General features: G+C 49.0%; 4 protein-coding genes across 4 annotated transcripts; 1 reads left to right on the plus strand and 3 right to left on the minus strand.

Moving 5' to 3' along the window:
* Window positions 1–1,786: 1,786 nt before the first annotated feature.
* Window positions 1,787–3,904, minus strand: FSST1_001896 (NDT80/PhoG-like DNA-binding family protein; the record flags this gene model as incomplete). Its single annotated transcript, XM_083227834.1, has 3 exons — window positions 1,787–2,540; window positions 2,657–3,022; window positions 3,072–3,904. 3 exons carry the CDS (start codon window positions 3,902–3,904, stop codon window positions 1,787–1,789), a joined length of 1,953 nt encoding a protein of 650 aa, XP_083092078.1.
* An 8,553-nt stretch (window positions 3,905–12,457) lies between these two features.
* Window positions 12,458–14,494, minus strand: FSST1_001897 (uncharacterized protein; the record flags this gene model as incomplete). The annotated part of the gene is made up of 2 exons (XM_083227835.1): window positions 12,458–13,857; window positions 13,912–14,494. The coding sequence occupies 2 exons, from the start codon at window positions 14,492–14,494 to the stop codon at window positions 12,458–12,460; spliced, it is 1,983 nt and encodes a 660-aa protein (XP_083092079.1).
* A 794-nt stretch (window positions 14,495–15,288) lies between these two features.
* FSST1_001898 (dolichyldiphosphatase) lies at window positions 15,289–16,052 on the plus strand (the record flags this gene model as incomplete). The annotated part of the gene is made up of 2 exons (XM_083227836.1): window positions 15,289–15,342; window positions 15,396–16,052. The coding sequence occupies 2 exons, from the start codon at window positions 15,289–15,291 to the stop codon at window positions 16,050–16,052; spliced, it is 711 nt and encodes a 236-aa protein (XP_083092080.1).
* Window positions 16,053–16,302: 250 nt separating this feature from the next.
* Window positions 16,303–18,337, minus strand: FSST1_001899 (uncharacterized protein; the record flags this gene model as incomplete). The annotated part of the gene is made up of 4 exons (XM_083227837.1): window positions 16,303–17,424; window positions 17,472–17,848; window positions 17,889–18,061; window positions 18,117–18,337. The coding sequence occupies 4 exons, from the start codon at window positions 18,335–18,337 to the stop codon at window positions 16,303–16,305; spliced, it is 1,893 nt and encodes a 630-aa protein (XP_083092081.1).
* Between the last annotated feature and the right edge of the window lie 2,109 nt (window positions 18,338–20,446).

Raw genomic sequence — 20,446 nt, forward strand, 5'->3', positions numbered from 1 at the left:
TATTCCTCACAACTGTGACAGGTGTAGGTTCAGTAGCTCCCCTCCAGATAAATCCTCAATCTTGATAAAGAAGGATGCAAGATAGATTGAGAAATTCCGTGAGCTGATTGAAGTGAATGCCACGCTTCTGAACTGCAAAGTTAGCCTTACCAAATTTCTATCGGGTTTCTTATCTTATCGCTCCGCATAAGCCACCAGAATAAAAATGACACACTTTTCTTTGTTAGGTTAGTGTCACTAAAAGCCTTGCATAGGATTAGCTTGGCTTTGGAGTTAGTAGAGGTAGTTTAAAGCTTCCACTAATACAAGCTGTTACTTGTGCTAGGTTGGAAATTTGTCAGATGCTCAGATGACACTATCTAATCACAATAGTAAGAAAGGGGCTTTAGTAAGCGTTTGTAGAAATCAGTCGGTTTGAACTCCAACAACAAACCTAGTAGCTAGGTACCTGGGTAGGAATACTTACGTCTACCCTACCTACATACTAATTAGTAGGTAGTATGTAGCTACGTGGGCTTTTGCGATCCTTCCTTCGGCATTAGTTCAAGCATTACCTTCAGCTGAATCTGCCAACCAATCAAACTCATTCCCGCCCTTGCAGAACATATACCAACGACGCCATCTCCAACGATAGCCCTGCTTAGAACAATAGCCACTGTCAGATCATCCATCGACTTGGCTTTCAGCATGAGAATAAGGGAACATGGTCCGAGCAGCGTGATAGGAAATTTAACTTCCCCTCAAGTCGATGGTGTAACAAAAGTGTTACCTCATCTATTGTCATCGAGTGAGTTCAATGCCCCAGACGAGAAACAGAGATCGTCGTGCAAGACTTCTATTCCAGTATAAAACAGCTTCGCTAGACCCTGGCCCGACGTCGAGAGGAGCCGTTGGTCTCGCCGCAATTTCAGCCTGCATACGAATTTCCCAACATGGCTTGAACTAACTATCGATGACAGCATTGCTATATATATATATATATACCTACGTACCTAGTACTGAGTTGGGTAGGAACTGACTCCATCCTTTCATCTCCTCCTTCTTTTGTAATCTTTTTATAAACACATCCACTACAGCATCATCTTCCAACGCCTATCAGATCATTCACGGTGGAAAGCATGTCTTATTTCATTGCAGTTCAATTCTCTGCGGATTACTTCATCAATACATAAGGGAATTCGATCTCAGCAGCAACATTCCTGCTGACATGCCGCCTGACAAAACATCCGCCAGAAGACGGGAAAGGGTATAACCAGCAGATTTATACCCAGAATGAAGAAAGAACAAAGAAAATCGGGGAACGAGATACGCCCTTGTTTCGCCTAAACCATCCTTAAGCCCATCCATGCAACAGCATCAGTCTGGACTCATTGCAGAACTGATAGCTCTGCTCGATGAGGCATCGACTCATCTTGTTTCCATCGTTCCACAGCGTCATTAGCCTCTAGTCGTCCGTTATCCGGTCTCGTGTATCAACAACTCTTTTTCACCTTCGGTCCGGCCTTTTCACCCTCAATTAATTTGTCGTCCTCCTCCTCGCTCCGACTACTTCAAGGTAAGGTATCCAGTGTTTCAAAATCAGTGCAAGCCGCCCAATTCAGATTGCCAACACCGTCCGTCATAAAAATAGAAAGAAAGAAAAATAATAACTCCAGTAGGTATTTTTACAAGCTCGCTAACGAACAAACCAGTCAGTGGTCTTCATGCTCATTGCAAAGCCAACACCATTTGATGCCGGCTTTTAATATGTCGTCGAGTACGAGCTTCAAAAAAGAGACGCAGAAGCCTAATTGCCATTCCAAGAATATTGATGCATGGTGTCAAAAGAGCCTCTTGTGGTTCCATTATAGACTGATGTAGGGTGTGGTTGGCTCGGCTCTGCCTTCGTGGGCGACGTTCCGGTCGTTGTATTCTTATACTCGTCTTGAGGGAAGGGATATGGTCGAGTTTCGTTGTTGGCATATGCCAAGTTTGTGTTATGCTCTCCAGCTGCCGATCTCCAGGTGTGCGGAGGTGCATAGTAGTCCCTTGAAGGCACCGAAGGTGGTCCAGATGTCTCTGGGTGGTAGCTTGGTTGAGCAACTTCACTGGGACTCGCGTGCACGGGAGCATAAGGGGTGTATCGGTATTCTGGAGATGGTTCGTTGTTCACTACAGAGCCTGAACTCCTTATCGAAGGGTGACTCATATGCCGAGGGCTTTTCAAGGGTCTCGGGTTATCGACATAACGAGGGATATTCATCGCCTGCTCATGGCCTCCAAGCGGAGTTGTCTGTATAGATAATTGCGGAGGGGCAGTCGTCGTCTGCATATAGGTGTACTGGGACCGAACCGGTGGGTGTTCTGAATCGTTGGTTACCATGGAAAGAGGCGCCGGAGGGTCCATGGATGATTGAATAGGCATCCCTTGCGGCTCGGCAGGGAAACTGGCTGTGCCCGTCAAGGGCCCCATTGTTGCTGCTGGATAGTTCTCCGCGCCAGATGTCGGAACATGTCCTATTGGTACCTGAGCCGGAGGGGTTCCCCAGGTTGGATAGGAGCTATCATCTCAGTCAGAAACGGCATCACAAGACAACATCAATCGGGGTTCAGGAAGTGATGAGACGAAGCTGCGTCCTTCCTTATCGCCATGGATCGATTCATTAGGCAAACTCACTTTGATCGTATCGGTCCCAACTGGGTACCGGGAATTTTGGGTGCGTTGAAGGTAAAGGCTGTCCGTGGGAGTTGCGCATCAACACCTCTTGGCTTTGTTTCCTGATGCTTTGCACTCAAGGGTCCGGCCACAACGCCCAAACCTGTCTCCACAAGGGCTTGTCCACGGGAACCAGCACTCGATCCAAGCAGAGGGATCTCCTTGCGGGCCTGGAAGTTACGGGGGCTTCGACCTCGTACAACAATAGGCGCAGTCGTCGATTCCGAAAGGACAGTCTTATTACCGTTGGCCAGTGTTCCTACCACCTTCAAATGCAACACAAAATGCTGTTGGAGTTCCTTTCGGCGGCCATTGTTTGCAGTTGCACTATAATCGTATCAGCAGGTTCAAAAAGCCAGTCAACCGAAACACTTACATCCTAAACTGCAGTCGGCGCCATCCAATTGGGTAAACAGCATACTCGCCATCGGATTCTGACCCGTCATCTTGAAAAGGAATCAAGGGGAGAGATTGCGGCTCTTGGTCAGGGCTCTGGTTTGTCTCGGGGGAGTTTGGTGGGGGGGTCTTCCACGGAATGACGATCAATCGAACTGGATTGCCATCAACCGACTCAATAGCTGAGATGGTAACCTCCATGTTGCTGACTGCAACCGTCTCGCCTGATTCAGTGATGACGGAAAGTTGCCCACGTGGAGTGACAAGCGTACCGCTAATCTGGAAGAGATTTCTCCGATAGCAAGTCAACTCAGGCTGTCGGAGTGAGCCATCCGATGTGTTTGCAGGCATCTCTGAGAGGAAGAACATTCCATGGAGCTGTGCTGATAGTTCGAGTTGCTGCATGCGACCTTGTGAATCGACAATTGTGTGTTTGTCCTGGGTTCTCTTGAAGGCCAGCAGTTTGTGTTCGTGGCTAGCCGACATCTTAGAGCTGTCGTCGCGAAGGTCCTGGACTATTTCCTGGTAGGCAGGTGGCTCTGCCTCGGAAAAAGATCTCTTCAATGTTGGATAGCCGTGGTGGGAAACCATTTCTGGGTGAGCAGGTCTGTCGTATGCTTCTTGATCGTCCTGTGGGTACCGGCTGTAGGAGTAAGAAGGCTGTTCCATTTCGTTATGATTACTGCTGGTTCGTCCTGGAAGAGGCGATGAAGTTGACGGCATAGGATCCGTCACTCGCCCCGGCATGTGTACTGAGCCTCCGTAACTCGACCACAGGCTCGAATGTCCTGGGTGTCCTCTTAAGTCTGCCATAGTGGCCGGGTATGCCGCTGCGGTTGTCATGAGAGCATAACCTATCCAAATTCTTGTCTACTGAACCAGACGGAGCTGTCTGGTTTGACCCGTCACTAGTAACGCGGTCCTGGGAACATAAACCTCGAAACACACCAAGCCAAGTAGCAAGAGTATCAAGACGAAGAACCACGCAAGAGATGTTTGGCGCAAGTTGAGATGGGAGCGAAGGGAAGATGCGATACCCAAGGCACAGGGGGAGTGATATTCAAAGTTGAAGGTGCAGTGTGTACTTGTATATGGAAATGGATGGCGGCCAGAGGAACGGCAGATGATGGAGGGGAGTGTTTAGTCCAACACCCGGCACTGTCTCCAGGGTGGAGACCAGGTCTGACGGGGGGATGTTTCGAGGTCCAGGCACAGGGACTTGGGTCAGTGCTGTTAACAAGACCTGGCTTGTATCGACTCCGGAGAGAGTTCTGATCAGGAGCTCACTCAGGAAGGACCGGTCATTGATGCCAGTGGACTAGGAGACCACTTCAGCGCATGCGGCCGTTCTTGGAAGGAGGACGGGAGTGGAGGGGCGGATCTGGGAAACAAATAAAGCCTGTTGTAATATTGAAGGCTGATTTTGTGCAAATACTTCGACAACACTGGGTGTGCCTAGACTTCTTCATTCAGGGCGATAGTCCGTGGCACAATATAATAGCGATGAATAAGACTTGGCCATAAAGAACGTGCGTGGTTAATGACGAGCTTCGTTAAACGCTATTTCGAGGATAGAGGCAGGTCTGATAACGTACATCGTACATGTATCGATGGAGCGTATAATGAAACTAAGACGAAGCTATGCTATGCCCCAAACGCTGTTTGATATGGAGAGGGTTCAAAGGGAACCGCAAACTGCCGGGTACTGGCAGGTTAGCAGAAGTCGAATACATGGCCAGCGGGTTTTGGGAAAAAGAGAACCAGGGCCTTGACGCGAGGGTAAGAGAAGACATCCCAGACACGCCCCAGCACGTAGTCCCCTGCCATGCCATCCCCTCGTCAGCGTCTACCGAGGGGTTCGAGAATATCCCTGCTAAACAAGCCAGCGTTAAGAAAAGGCTATGTACTGTTGACAAGTCATGACGCTAAAGAATGGATAAGAACATGGCATGTGCAGTGCCAGTCCCACGTACTGGCTACCCCATCCCTGCTGGTTGGGATGAGATAGACAGAAACTGACGAGGAAATGGGTCGAGCGGGGACACGGGGACTATCTCTGAGGGCCCGGCAGCCCCCTCCCTCCTCAATCAAGCTGGCCTAATGATGGCCAATCCTGAGCCTTGATGTCTGACCGGGGCATGTTGATTCTGAGAGAAGAATCCTCCGTGTAGTGTAGTGAAGGTTGCCGGCCCGCAAATTTCTAGAAAGCCGTTGGACAGAGTTGACAATGGGGCAAGTTACAAGAACAGGGAGGTAAGGAAACAGAGGAAAACTCAAGTTTGAAGAGTTTTGCTACTGACCAGGGTTCGTTCGCCTACCTATGTAAAAGAGATATCCACCTATAAGGACCACAATCATGTTGTGATTATGATATGTTGCACGTTGACAAATACCATTGGTCCTGATAGAGCATTAACACAGGACAGTATCAGGCAAAAGTGACAGAGATGCCTGCAATCCATCCATCATTTACTCGGTGAACAGTGATATGGACGCCCGGCCACAAGCCGGAGCACGTAAATTCGAGCGTGATCCGTTTTGGGATCGACTCGGGAGATGAAAGAATGGAGTACCTTCTTGGTCTGGCAGAGGAGACAGCTTAGCTTATGCTTACTCAAACCTTTTTAGCGGAGGCTGACGGAGAAGGTGGAGTGAACAGCGCGGACCCGGCACAATCATTGAGCTCTCCATTCGCAGTAGTGTCGTTAATTACCAGGGGCGGGCGCGCGCTACTTGCATATTGTGGCATTGGGAAAAGCAGCAATATAATTAGTATGCACGCACGCACGTACGTACAGTACATACATACAACATACATATAGTACAGTATCGACAGCCCTGCAGTAATGACAGCAGCGACCTGGAGAAGATAGCGCGAACCACAGGCCCATGGTCTAACCCAGGATGTCCATTCAGTGGTCTGTGTCCTATAGCGTACAGTACGTCTGGGGCGAGGCGGCCAACGTCTGGTTTGGACATGCTTGCGCCGCATAATGGAATTGAATTTGGCCGAATGTGCGGAGAAGCTTGCTCTAGTATGCAAACCTAGTGTTTGAATGAGATTCAGGATTGTAGCTAACACACGGATAGTGGGCGTTTGTTCCAGGCTTAGAACAAGATTGTGGCTACGTATGTTGAGCCATGTGGCTTTAGGTCGGGCTGCGTATTATCCCATCTCCCTGGAATCCGTGATCCTTGTTGGTAAGACAGAAAAAAACGTGCGTGTTGTAGATGACGACGTTGACCAAGAGGAATAACTATAATGACGAGGGTTACAGAACATTGCAGAGAGCGTTTCAATCATTGTCACGACTCAGATATTGCCACCCATGTCAAATAGTCTAGTCAATTTTCATGTGGCTCATCTCGTCGAGATGGGGAAGAATGCGTATGGTTCGAAATGGACGCCCATTTGGAGATGGCTTCGAAGACGCGCCGTTGCATCAATGTCTCGCGTTATTGTTGGCTGGTTTGTTGGTGGAGAAAACAATACTGGGATGAACAAGGGCCAGGTATGTAATGGGAAAGATGAGACAAGAGAAAAAAAGGAAAAGAGCATGCTGGGTGGGGCCAATGCATGGCTCTTGCTTTCTGCTCTGGACGAAGCAAGGAGACGTGCGAGGGGAAGGCACGACCAGGGTATGCACCACTAATAAGCAAGATTGATGCACTAAAGACGCAAAATGCCAGAAGCGAGCCTAGAAAAGACAAGAGCGGATGGGGCCGTGCTCTTTCCCAACGGCCGCCCTCAACGGCTATCCCCACAGTACGAGCACAGTAAGGGTCTCTATCTCAGACACTGGCCATACCATCTACCAGCCTCTCCTCCAACTCACATCGCTTGATCAACGGTCTACGTACCTGTCTAGGCATGCAGACTTCTACTGCAAGTACGGTATCTTCCACCTCCTCCAGGTTTCGTACGCATGCATGCATACAAGACCATAATACAGAAACCGAGTCAGTTACGGGTGTGGCATCCTCATCGCGTGTTATTGTCGTCACGATGCCACCAGGGGCGGCTACGACACCCATGAGCTTTGTTTTCGATGAGATATACAGAGTACATACTATAATACAAGTCCAATAAGTATAGCGGAGCATATGTACCTTTCAAACGTCTAGGCCGTGCCGAAGCGAATATTAACTCAAATCATTCGCCCATCCCCATGCTTTCCATGGACTATCGTTCAAGACGCCAGACGTTCGCCTTAATTTTTCCAACCGTCTCTTCTGTTGTCCGGCGACAGAAGAGGAGACGAGACAGGATCGAGTCACGACCAAGCAAAGGGCAGCAAGCCTAAAATGACCAATACGTACAAGTACAAGTATCTAACTAGACTATGGTCCAGGATTCAAAATCACGAACAGAACAAGGGCCACTTGTTTGCAATTGGGGTGATTTGAGAGCTCTTTAACACGACAAGGATAACCATATCTATAGCGTGCGTAGGAGATAGAGCACGTCCACTGCACATCCACATCGACAACGTCTAAATCCGCACAGACTGGAGTGCATCCGCATTTATTGCTCTGGCATGCAGCTCGTCACTCTCACATGCCTTGTGGAGGATTGTTTCCTGTACTCGATCGGAGATGGAAATGGACAGTCACCTCTTTTGCTTATTCGCTGAGCGCCTGCATTCATTCGACTAGTGGCCCTTCCGTACTGCAGTCCGGTATGTCCAACCTCGACAATGACCGCTGTGTATTATTGAAGGTTGCCGTAACAAGGCTGTCAAGCTCGCGCGCCCTGTCTGGATACATAGCAATAATAGTACCCCAAGCCCAGCTTGAACAGGGCAACGGCTTTCACCGGTGAACTGTTCTCCTGAGACACACGCCCAGACTCCATCTCAACTGTAGCAGCTCGTCTCCAAGTACCCTGCCCTGTCGCAAGCCAGTCGATGTAACCATCTTAGACGGCCACGGCGATTTTTTAAGATCTGGCAGTCCATTACATCTGTCGGCTTGAGAGCACGTTGAGCGGGTGGCAGGCAGATGGCTCCATCTAGAGTATTTACCTTTCAAGACACTTTGTTTATTCCTTATGTTGTAATTTACGCCAAGAGAGTATCGTGATCGTCAAAGCCTTGCTGTAATGACCTTTCCTGGATCGCTAGATAACAAAACGATCTCCTGAGCTCTACAAACAAACTCTGGACAAGCGGCGTTTCCGGATTCAAGCAATTTCGACACTCAAGCCATGGCAAATAATGACCTCTACGCGAAATGTAAGGCCATATGCAGGATCTTCGAACAAAGGGGCCGATACTACGAATTGGGAGACTATTATGGCAATGTGGAGAGGACTCTGCCCGAAATTGTGTTTCGCACATCCTTGGCCTTAACATACGGGTATTAAGATACTATTAGTATGCTTTAGTAGAAGTCGAATTGTCAAGCGATCCATCAATCGCTTGATTGGTCACTTAACAGGGTCGCTAAAACGGTGTTGCATGTGCATGCGTCAAGATGTAGTAAAGTACATCGACTGCATCCATGCGCCAACGCCAGAATCATCATCTGGGTACCCGCCCATAGCTTGTGTCACGACGCCAAAGTCGAGGGCTTTTCCGTATATCGTCGTTCCCCCGAAATATCGCGCAAGAGAAGCAAAAGTAACAGTATGTACTGTCAGAAAGTTTCATAAACGTGACCATTATGGGATGGGACAGACGGACACCGGTAACGGGTTTCCTCAAACGCATCGTAAGTGCACACGTTGCAACGCGCCAGCAGATCGCGGCAGTTGAACACCCACAGCGTCATGAGCTCAGAGAGCTGAGTCGATTGGCTTCCCCTGCTGGTATTCGGTTTTAGCGTTGTCCATGATGGCTGCCGATGGGTCCCGCCCCCTGCTGTCTCAAAGACAAAGGTCCACATCTCTCCGGGTTTAGGGGTCAAGGAAGCAATTGGCGTGGTTTGGGCCCTGCTTCTCCGGTCGGTAGTCCCTTTTAGGATACTGATCGTCTTGCAGCGACCTGACTGGGAGACACTTGACTCACTTTGGGCAATAACTCAATATTCCTTGACCTAGTTGCGTTGTTGAATTGTACGGATACATACAAACGCCGATCGAAAACCGGCTCTTGATCACGTTTGTTTAAATACGGAAAGCGATTCATCTCGGAACCATGTAATCGATGCACATCGACCGATGGAGCATCGTGCCCCTGAATCGACCGAAGTATACGAGTCAATGCGCATAAAGTTGATGAAAGTCGGCGAGATGAGTTTGTACTATGCGGACAGCTGTTGTTCTGAGTTCAGCCTTGTCCCCGGGAACAGCTGGTCGTGTCTTGCCAATCCCTGACTTATACGGATTCCCAGTCAAGTCGCGATTTCTCATTTCCGAATATAGTCCGAACAATAGAATTGCAGTACCGTTGTTTGGGCAATATTGACTTGTTTACTTTCAGAGCAACTACCTAGAAAAGTTTCGAGGTTTGCCACTGACCCAAGATCTTGCGGCAAAGAGCTGGTTTTGCTTATAAAAAAACAAGGATCCGAGTATCTGAAGGAACAAGAAACAATCAGGCAATGAAACGAAACATTATGTGCATAGATAGGTAAGGTTGGCAGTCCCCCCCCCAGCTAACGATCGTCACCTCTCTCGACCCAACAAGACTAGGCTCCCACACCCTTGAACGATCAAGTCCGCGACTCTAACTACCTACAGTACCATACTTCCTTCCTGTCGGACTTCTCAAGTAATACTTACGAGTTGTTCAATTGACTATGCGGACGTTCTGTGGGGCGGGTACGTCTAGGCCTTATCAACATCAGGTCATTTAGACCAGACGCTTGGATCAAAACATTGCTTCTATGTACTGATACAAACGCACGCTAGTTTATCATCATTTCCCTTCACTATGTACAACGGATTTCGAGAGAAAGGGATCCCCGCTACGCCTGGCCCACAAACTTGCCAACTGTTTGTGCCACAAAACTATGTATTTGTGTTTCGAGCATAATACGTCTAAATACGAAAATACTTTAAAGGGGACATTCCTTGGTTCGTATACCGGGCGTACCTGCATCGGTCACTCTACCTACTCGGCAAGTTAACGTGGTATCGTGAACTCAGCCCTACCGTTCTTAGGTCAAGGCACATCTGTTTCATGGTGCAGTTGCGGCTCCTTACTTGCAAGATCCGGTAGCATTGAAGCAGTGTGCCGTGGATGATCAACGCGACGTGTTCAGTAAGCATAGTAAATTCCCCGGCAGCCAGTCCAATGCCATGAACTGATTTCAGTCAAGCATACGCCGGTCCACTGCAGCAATAGTCAGTTATCCAGCTGGGCGAGAAACTAAGGGCGTGGGTGAGAGCGCCCACACAAAGCGTTTAATTGCGTTGCGACAAGGACACAGAGTGGCATCCGTGCATGCCGCACACGTCTTGAAAGGGTTCGACCCTATGTACAGTACAGACAGAGTACAGACAACAAAAACAAGGGTATGCAAAATTATGAGCTATGTACCAAGCCAGCCTGCCCTGGCAGCCCTGGGCACATACTACCTAGTTACGTAGATGCAACTTTCCTCTCATATTTAGGCTCCACCACGTCCAGGGACATTGCTCCCTTAAGGACTAGATGAGGATCAGCTCTTCCCCAGAACCAGAACCCAGGAGCGAGATTGCTGGATATTGCGTTTTCTATTGATTGCTTAGTAGTTATTTCCTAAGCAAAACTGGAAGACATGAAACATTATCTGCCCTTCTTGAGACGGTTTACTTGGCCGGAACCGAAATACCCGTCCGGAGCAACCTTAATAGTAGCGCCCGCGTTCTGCAACTGTCGGCCCAGACTATTCACCAATGGTGAATGCTCTCACTGCTGGCTAGATATTATAATGCCCGTGTGTATGCATGCTCGGGAGCGTGCGCGTGCTCATGCAATGCGAGGCGACGAGATGGTTATGGGCAGAGCACCACCTGCAAGCTGCAGTATGTACTTGGATCCCTGCTCGGCCATAAAGCTTCGATACAGTGAGCTCAACTCAGCATCAGCGGCATTTCCAACAGTATACGATCCCAGTTTCAACCAAAACGACGTATCCGACGACTTTCCTCCAAGCATCAACCACCGGCCTACGTCTGTTACTCGTAATTGTATCCCTGCACCCATCTTGTCTATTATCAACAAGATGGGGCCTGGTGCAATGCCATGTGAACGAACACCACTGGAGCATGTTTGTGCCTTGCCCTCGCGTTAGGTGCAGGACCTTATGTCGTTCGGAGCAGTGCATGCGTGAGATGGTGTGGTTCTGTGTGGCATCAAGCATCAAGCCAATAAACTAACGTTACTAGCCATAGTGCCTTTATTCCGATCCAATGTCGACTTTCTAGGCATAGCTAGGTCTTGTGCTCTGACCTCTGAGGTCCAGGCGTGCAGCTCTGCCTCACCTCTTTTTCCGGTCTTCCCTCCTACTAGTATTGCAGTCCGAGTTGGCCACGTTAACCTTGACAATCTCATTGTATCTTAAGAAAACCAAACCAGCAAGGTCTACCTACATACATAGTACATATGGTAGGCCTCGAGGCCAGGCTGTCTGCACGAGGGCCCGTATCTTCAAGGGCTACAGTGTCGATCGGTCAGCCAGCAGAAGAGAAGAATACGGTATGGGCAAAGTCATACATTGGTCAGCATGTGCCGTCACGGAGTGTGTATGGATCACCAAAGGACTTGGAACAAAACAAGTCGGGACGGGGATACCACTTCCAGGCTGACTAGGATCAGGGTCTTCTGCCGAGTGGTAATCCCGACTGGCGGTCTACTATGTACTCAATATTACTTCTCCATCTCCATAGAGGTGGAGGAACCTACGTCTACAACCGGTAATTGATAGAAAAGGTTCATGGTTCTCTTTTGATAACCGGAGCATTTTCCACAGGTCTAAATGGGTTCATCTAATTAGGTATACTAGATACACGGTCATGTCCGTCTAAGTGGTGCAGCAGATGGCCAAGTCGGGACAGATTGGAGCATGTAACCTCAATCACCCATCCAACAATTCTACAAGCGGGTGTCAATTACCATAGCGGGGTCTAGCTCTAATGCCGAAGATTCCTTTATGCTAGGCACTGACGGAACCGTCGAGTCGATAGAGGGCACAGGTTCAGCACTAATGTGCCGATTCAGGAGAGCGTACAAGTTCTCGTGACAAGACACGAGACAGGAAAACAGGTTGCCTTCGCAGAAGTTGGTTGACATCGTCCGGGGATCTTGGTGCGCATGGCAGATCATGCACGTATGTGTTTGCTACATATGAAAAGGCTATCTATTAGGAAACTGTCTTGGGTATTTACAGCGGAGCCGCACGATGCCGTTTTGTGATCGTGAGACCTTTCAAATCCTGTTGTCATCGAATAATCCAATTACCATCCTCGTCATCTGAGTCGCCTTCAACCAGATCCTCCTCGTCATTGAGAGCCATCTGTACGAACCGGCGAACCCATGCCTCCTGTGCTGGATCAAGGCCAGCATTCTGACCATTTGCCTCCTGAAGTTGATGTAGTCGCTGGTTTTCCCGCTGACGATTGGCAGCTCCTCCGCCACGAGCTCCTCCGCCTCCTCTCCCAGCCCCTCCTGCGCCGCGGCCTCGACCCGCTACACCTCGAGGTGGGCCACGATGCCCTCGACCGGCTGGATGTTGTGGTGCATCGGGAGCAGCTGGAGGAATAGCTCTACGGGCGTCTCGAGCTTGATTGTCGACAAGTCGAATCACGAGAGGCCCCTCGCGGGCAATCTCTATGCCTTGGCCTTGACCTTCGCCGCCAAGCTGTCTGTTATTATTACGGGCATCAACCTCTTCCTCGCCATCACTATCATCGGACTCGATGACTTCTGGCAGAAGCTCAATATCATTTAGTGCTGGCGGAGGATCCGCTCCTAGGCCACGGCCGCCAATGAACCCCAAGCCGACATCGTCGCCATCGCCACCTTCAAGCTCCCATAGCCGCATGTAGCAGGAAGTAACTTTCCCGCCGGCCAACTGATTATAATGCTGGTAAGGATTTACAGGATCGAGCCATGAAGAGCATAGGTAGCAGAAGTGAGTGTCACATCGTGAGCAAATCATGTGGTTGCAGCCGTGTGTCTTTTGTGCAGGGGCATTGCATGTTGGGCATGGGCTTGTGTGAAGCTGAAGATACTCGAGCGAGGCCTTTTCCTCTTCACTGACTTCTTCTTTGTCACGCCGTGGTGCGCAGCGAACAAACTCTCCGTGCCACGATTGGTAACACTGGCCGCAGAAGGCGAAGCCACAATCTTCGCAGATGGCCAGGAGATCAGCCTTGTTGAACCGGTCCTTGTTCTTCTTCTTCTTAATTCTGGTGTCAGAATCGCCTTCTCCTTTTTCTTCCTCCTCTTTGCCTGATTCAGCATCGGAAGTCTCGGCAAAGTCCAAACCCTCCGGCTTCTTGTGGCGTTTTGACCGGGCTGCTCCGTTGCACCACTGCCGTGGGCAGTATATTGTGTTTTTGTCAGACTCAAGCTCTGTTTTGTACTTGAGCGTAACGTAACGCTTAACCATTTCCTCGGATAGACCAATCTGGAGAAGCTCACTGGGGCTAACAGCAACTTTGCTCTTCTTTGCTTGTTTAGCTGTTGCCCGTTCCTTAGCGCAGTTGGGACTTAGACATCGGACAGTGGACAGGTTGCCCTCGTTGATGGCATCGTTGTAGAAATCCTGCAAACACTGTATGCAGAATATGTGGCCACAGTCCAGCATCTTGTGGCATTTAGTACCCTTTTTGGGATCTGTATATTATATCGTCAGCAGGGGCTTAGAAGTGGGTTGTTGATAGTACATACCGAGACAGACACCGCACTCAAATGTTTCCTTTTCAAATGCTGCCTTTTTGGCTTTTATATCGTGATCTAACACAGCGAGTTTATGCTCGGGGTCGACCTGAAGGGTTCCCTCGGGGCTGATAGTTCCAAAGACATCCTCGGCGGCGCGTTGGATGTGGTCGATGTAGGTAAATGCAACCATATCACGACCGATCTCATCCCATAAACGCGGCCCATCATCCTGGAGTCTTTTTATTGTTTCCTCGGTTAACCACTGCGGTGTTGTCGATACCTGAACCTCGGGTGCTATATCTATAGGGTAGCCCTCTGGCAACCGGACTCTCAACCGCAATGACGGGAGGTACGAGACCTTGAGCGAGTCAACTTCAGGCTGGGTATTCTCGGCAGCTTGAGTAGGAGTTGTGAGTCCAGTGTGAGCGGGTGCAGATGCTGCTGGAAAAGTGACAGTAACCGGAGCGGCAGGCTCAACAGGGAGATCTATCTCAAAGGTGAAAGGGTCCTGTGCGTCAAGACGACGAATCTCGGGATATATGGCCTCAAGGGAGCCAAGCTCCATGAAACGAGGATCATCGCTTTCGTCCATATCTGCTAGGCCTCCATGATCGTAGTCGTAATTATCTCCTTCCTTAACAAGACTCAAACATGAGGTGTCTAGCCTAGGTAGTTGGTATCAGAAACGTTGACCTTTAAGCTTTAGGATACCAGCCTAAAAAGTGTGGTTTAAATAGCATAAACTGACCTAATAATCCCGTCTCTTGGGCTCTCAGCGGACAACTTTTTTTGATATCCAGAATCCTGAGGGGCGCTTCTTTTGGCAGATATGTGTTTTATAAAGAGGGGCGAGACGAGGGCTTTTGACAAGACAAGACAAGACAAGACAGGTTAGGAGGGTTATTCCGTAATGACGAACAAATGCAAAGTTGTAAATAGAGATATAATATTTATCATCTATTAGTAAGAGAATGAAGAGACGATGATTTTTCTTCTTCTTCTTCTTTCTTTCTTTCACACCGAAAAGAAAAAGAGATGCTAAAATGATGACTCTTTTCGGCGTCGTTGAATTCGGTGACTGCCTTCCTGCGACTTGACAAATAAAAGACAAGGAAGTCCGAGACGCCACTCTATGGATCTTTCTCGGCATTACCTAGCCACAGGCACGGCCACAGGCTGCATCGTCATCAACACACCAAGAGACGAGCTTAAACTTGCTTGCTTGGCTTTGATCCTTTTTTTTATGAACTTGTTGCCTGGAGCCATTTATTTTCCTTTGTTCAATTACAACAACTGGATCACGCAAGGGCGCAGGATTAATTAGCTACTGGATAATGCAGTCTTTTTGAATTCCTTGAAACCTCCCAAAGACACACACAACTCATCATGGCCGACGATTCTACCCCCCTCGCTTCTCTCTCGGTTACCCATGTCTACTATGTAAGTTACTCTATTTTAGGAAGGAACCTACCTATCTAACACAAATCCCACAGGACCCCGAAGATCACCTCTCGCTCGTATGCGCCTATCTCGCTCTCCTCCCCCAAGCCCTCTGCGTCGTCTATGCTACACTCGTGCTCTTCACTCGCGAGGTCGAAGTCGCCCTCATGTTCCTGGGTCAACTCACCTGCGAAGTCCTCAACTTTGCTCTAAAACGTCTCATCAAGGAAGAACGACCGCGTCGTATACACGGTAAAGGCTATGGCATGCCCAGCTCCCACGCCCAGTTTGTTGCTTTTTGGAGCGTCTCTCTTGCGCTGTTTCTGCTCGTCCGTCACAAGCCCCCTCGTGTGCTAAAGGGCCGTGTAGAAAGCGGTGTGCACAGGCCATGGAGTGTCGTCGAAAGGGTCGCAGTGAGTGTGGCTGGCATGGCGATTGCGGCAGCGACGGCATGGAGTAGGGTATATCTCAACTATCACACCCCTAAGCAGGTCGTTATAGGTTGTGCCGCTGGCGCTGTGAGTGCAATCGGGTGGTTTATCATCGTTGCTGTTGTGCGGCAGACGGGCTGGTTGGGCTGGGCCTTGGAGACGCCTTTGGCGAGAGTCTTTCGAGTTCGTGATTTGGTAGTGGAAGAGGACATGTGTCAGGCGGGCTGGGAGAAGTGGGAGGAGCGAAGAGTCGCATCTCAAACTACAAAGAACAGATAGAGAACTACAGAGGCATTTGCGCCAGAGATCATGAAATGATGATCCAGTGTACGATTTACATCACATTCACTGAAACTGTTAAATCTCCGCCCAATCCTCTAAATTATCTATAAAATAAATCTCGACGCTGGCATCAAAGAAAAGTCCAAATCATTGGAACACAAAGGGAATCGTTACAAGTATCAAACCATTCGTGAGAGATCATCATCCTCGCCCGTTGAGGGCCCTACCCATATTTTCCTAAAACCTTTTAAATCCATGGTCCTCTCCCCGTATCCGCTTCAGCTCTTGACCCATGGCGGCTATGTAACCTGCCTAAATCTCCCATGGTTGAGCCTTGCCGGCTGTGGGCTCTGGAACTGACTGATGGCTTATTGGGCTTGTGCGAGGATGAGCCAGGTGTTGACTCCTGTGGGCTGTACACAGCCGAGCTGAGAGTGGTCTCTGGAGGTGTAACCATACCCGCACTCAGGGGGACAGGTGGAAGTTCTTTTTCAGAGAGGTCATTTTCGAAGTTGTCTTGAATCTGGTATCTGGTGCCTTCGCCAGGAACATCGACAATGGCGATGGCGAGGGGACTTGTTTTCCTCGGGAAGAATCTCACTGTGCTGTTGGGGCAGTCGAGTTCTTCCACGCGGTTTGTGTCTTGTTTGGGTTCGGGCTTGGTAGGGCTCATGTCACCACCAATATTGGAGAGTCGCAAGCCAATCTGCACCGTTGCAGTGGAGAGAGCTGAAGCGCCACTGGATCGGAGTCTCCTATCGGGTAGACGGAGGGCTGGTGGTGCGAGAAGATCGGCTAAAGATGGGGGTTCAGGCGCTGCTTTGGATGCTGGACCCTTGTAGAATGTTGTTGGTAACAGGATGGGTGATTTGGGTGGCTCGGGCTTGGGGAAGATGCTGTACATGCTTCGCTTGAAGTTCTTGATCGACTCCTTCGACGACGTTCGTACAGGTTTTGGCGCTGTTGGTAGATCGCCCGAGTTGCGCATGCTTCCCAAGCGTAGGGGCTTCAAGCCACCTTTGAGGAAGTCCTTGCGTGCACCAAACACCTTGTCTTCCACCCTGTCGTCCATCATCAGGTCTTCCCTGCTGTTAGACTTATGAACCATTCCGGGCATCGCTGAGAGGGGGGTTGCGGGTTCTTGATCCTGGTCATCAGTCCATTTCTTGAAGCTTCGAGATGCCTCGAAGTCGTCATCAGAGCATCCAGTCGGAGATTTACTCGACCGAAGGAAGAGATACAAGCAGCCAAGCAAAAATCCCGACATGTTCATCACAACTGTTCCGATGATGGATAATTGCATTGAAGCATCTCCAGCTGCTCCCGGATCATGGAACGACGTATTGTAATAGAAAGTTATTTGCAGAGTCTGCTCAAAGTTAGTTCCTGTTATCCGTCGAACAGTAGTGTACTTACGTAGGAAATCACGGCAATAATCATGTAATAAACCATACGAGATGCTTCATCCCTTTCAGTGACATCCATCCTGGCTCCGGTATGAAGTTTGAAGCAAATAATACCGCACTCGACAATGACAAGAATGATGATAGTGAGCAAAGACGCGAAGATTCCGGTATCATATCGATGAAGGAAAGACACTAGGCTTGCAAAGCAAAATTCTGACGGGCGAATTGCAAACGTGATTGAGAATACTACGAGCAAAAGGGCACCAATGAACGCGAGACAGGCCACGGTGTTGAATCGCCCACGGAAAGGGAATATGTTTGGTTTTGTGACGCGGATGGTCAGTTCCAGCCCAAATACCAGCTGGATAAATGGAGCAATAAAGAAAGCTGTAGAAGTGTTAGTAGAATCGAGCATATGGTCTCGAACAGGCCGACTTGCCTGGAAGCATCATTTGTGAGACCATGGCGCACTCGAGGATCATGAGTGATTCGAGTCCCTTGGCTTGAGCAGTAGCATACACAATTCCCTGAGTTACGATGCCGATAGATAGGACGAAAGGGTAAATATCTCGTCCCTTGACAAGTCGGAACCAAGATGATCTAGACGACGAATTGTAAGAAGATGTCTCTGGAGTGGAGTAAAGGGAGTACCTACTTGAAGTCCCACGGTTCGGTACGTTTTAGTGTCCTCCACGATCTCAAGAGTATGACGAGAGTAACCGCGAATGCCACCACCAAGTTGAAAACAGCCAGAACGATGATTGAGGTGCGGACCGAGCCAGCTGCAGCAAACTTGAGTTCGTTATCCCATTTTGATGTTGAGTTTGCCTGGAATTGAAAGCCCGTCGAGCCCATGTTTGTGCCGTCGTTGTCCATCTTTAATCTTTGTCGTGTACAATTCGAGAAGTCTTTTCGAGATTAAGAATAGGCTTGAAGCCTTCACAGTGCCGGCACCGCGTTGATTTTTGAGGTGACTTTTAGTTTCCCATGTCGATGGCGATGTCGTTTAAGAGTATCGATCGAAAAGGAACCCTAATGTCGAAAGGAAAAGAGAGAAAAGAAAATAGACAAGGAGCAGCCAGATAATACGTGATAGCAGTCAGAATAGTGTAGCCCTCTAAAGCAAGTACCAGGTTAATTGAAGCAGAGCAGATAAGAGATGATCAAGCAAATACACGGAAAGCACAGAAGGAAAGTGAAAGATATGAGATGGCACCTGGCCTGTGGCAAACGAACGTGAAATCAAAAACGAGAAAAGAAACGGAGATCAGACAAAGCATCACCGACTAGGTGGAAGAGAGCAGACGATGGAGGCAATATAGGACTTGCCATGTTGAACAAAGGGCAAATCACATCGAGGCTGGGATGCACATTGAGCTAAGCTTGAGGAGCCCTGCAAGACTCAGGAATACCCAAAGAGCAAGGATGAAGCTGCTTCGTGACGGAGATTGGTAGCATCGAGGCTTTCGCCCCTGACAGATGGTGGTCGATGCATAGAGGCCAAGCCCAGCGTTTGGGTGGGTTGAGGGCCATGTCCCGCATTAGGGCGAGAAGGGTATTGTTTCACTCGTGTAGATTGGGTTTCCGGGACGGTGATTCTCGATAACACTGACGAACTTTCTGCGACACGATGTGGGACCTGCCAAGAGGAGAGAGAGAGAGAACTTTGGGGTTGGGGAGTTTGAGGTCATCATCAGCTGCAGTGTTCACTCGCTTGAGGGCTTTGGTAATGGTTGCAAGTGCAGCCACAACTGAATTTCGAATTGGTCATAGCTGATAATTCACAATTGAGCTTCTACAAAGAGACTAATGAATCCAAAAGTCGCCGTCAGAGAAGAAGAAGAAAAGGCGCTGGCTTCAAGAGGCTGAAGCATTGTTGTGACAGAGTCAAGTTTCGTCGTGTTGTAAGAGGCAGGAGTGCTAGTCAAGCAAACAGCGGGCCCATGGTCTATTCCTAGTGGGTGCTAGCGACCGACCAATAGCACTTAGTAGGTGCAACCTCGCCGCAGACTTCAAACATGGCGAGACAAGGATCTTCAGGTCTTTAGTATGCGGAATTAGAAGCCAAGACAGCTGCCATTTCCTATTCTGGCTCAGAGAGTTTGAGATTCTAATGGCAAGTCACACGGATCCCCTTGCTGCCGAAGGCGGGGAGAACGCCCGGCCACGAGGTATGGATATATTGACGTTTCGCAAGGATCACAGCCTGCACCCGGTCACAGATCTGTCAGCACAAAAGAGAAGCTAATCAATTAATTGCCTATGGGTATCCGTAAAGTACTAAACTAAACTAATGTTAGAAAGTCACTCGAGAGAGCCTAGTGCTTCTAGACTATGGGACCAGTTCGTTCTTTGGCTCATCCCTGGTCCTTTGTTCTCCATTTTGTTGTTTCAACCATTCTTCCTACCCATATACGGGACACTATGAATAATGAAACTCGAACTTCTCTAAGCGAGGACAAAGATCCCGGGTTCAAGGTCTAAATACCGGGCTCTTGGCATTCTTTTAGTCACTTTAATGCAGCAGTCCTGGATTGACAAGTATCTTTATCGGCCTCTCTTTGTAAGAACACCGCTGCATCCACCGAAACAATCTTGTTCTGGGGAAGAAAACGATTCCAAGTGGATGTTTTTCCACTGGCTCTAAAACGATTATTGCAATCCTAGAGGAATCTTGATGCATATTCCACGAGGATTTGGATGTTTGGTCCATAATTTTGACTATTCATAACCCAGCATGGTACAGGCGACCCTGACTTTGTGTATGTAATTAACACAGTCGTACTGTATCTGCGTATCTTCTTCTTTTCGACCAAGCACATAAGTGCTCAACGAGGTTGACAGGTTTGAGCATTGGCCACTCTGCATTGATGCAGCAATGACTAGTAGTCAGGTATTGGTCAACTGTTGCTTGCACAGAGGACGGACAAGCAAAGCAACAACTCAAGCCCATCTTAACCGTCCTGAGTCAAGACCATGGACACA

This window comes from Fusarium sambucinum, chromosome IV (assembly GCF_050947815.1).
Source record: "Fusarium sambucinum isolate potato_lamoka chromosome IV, whole genome shotgun sequence".
Taxonomy (NCBI): Eukaryota; Fungi; Ascomycota; class Sordariomycetes; order Hypocreales; family Nectriaceae; genus Fusarium; species Fusarium sambucinum.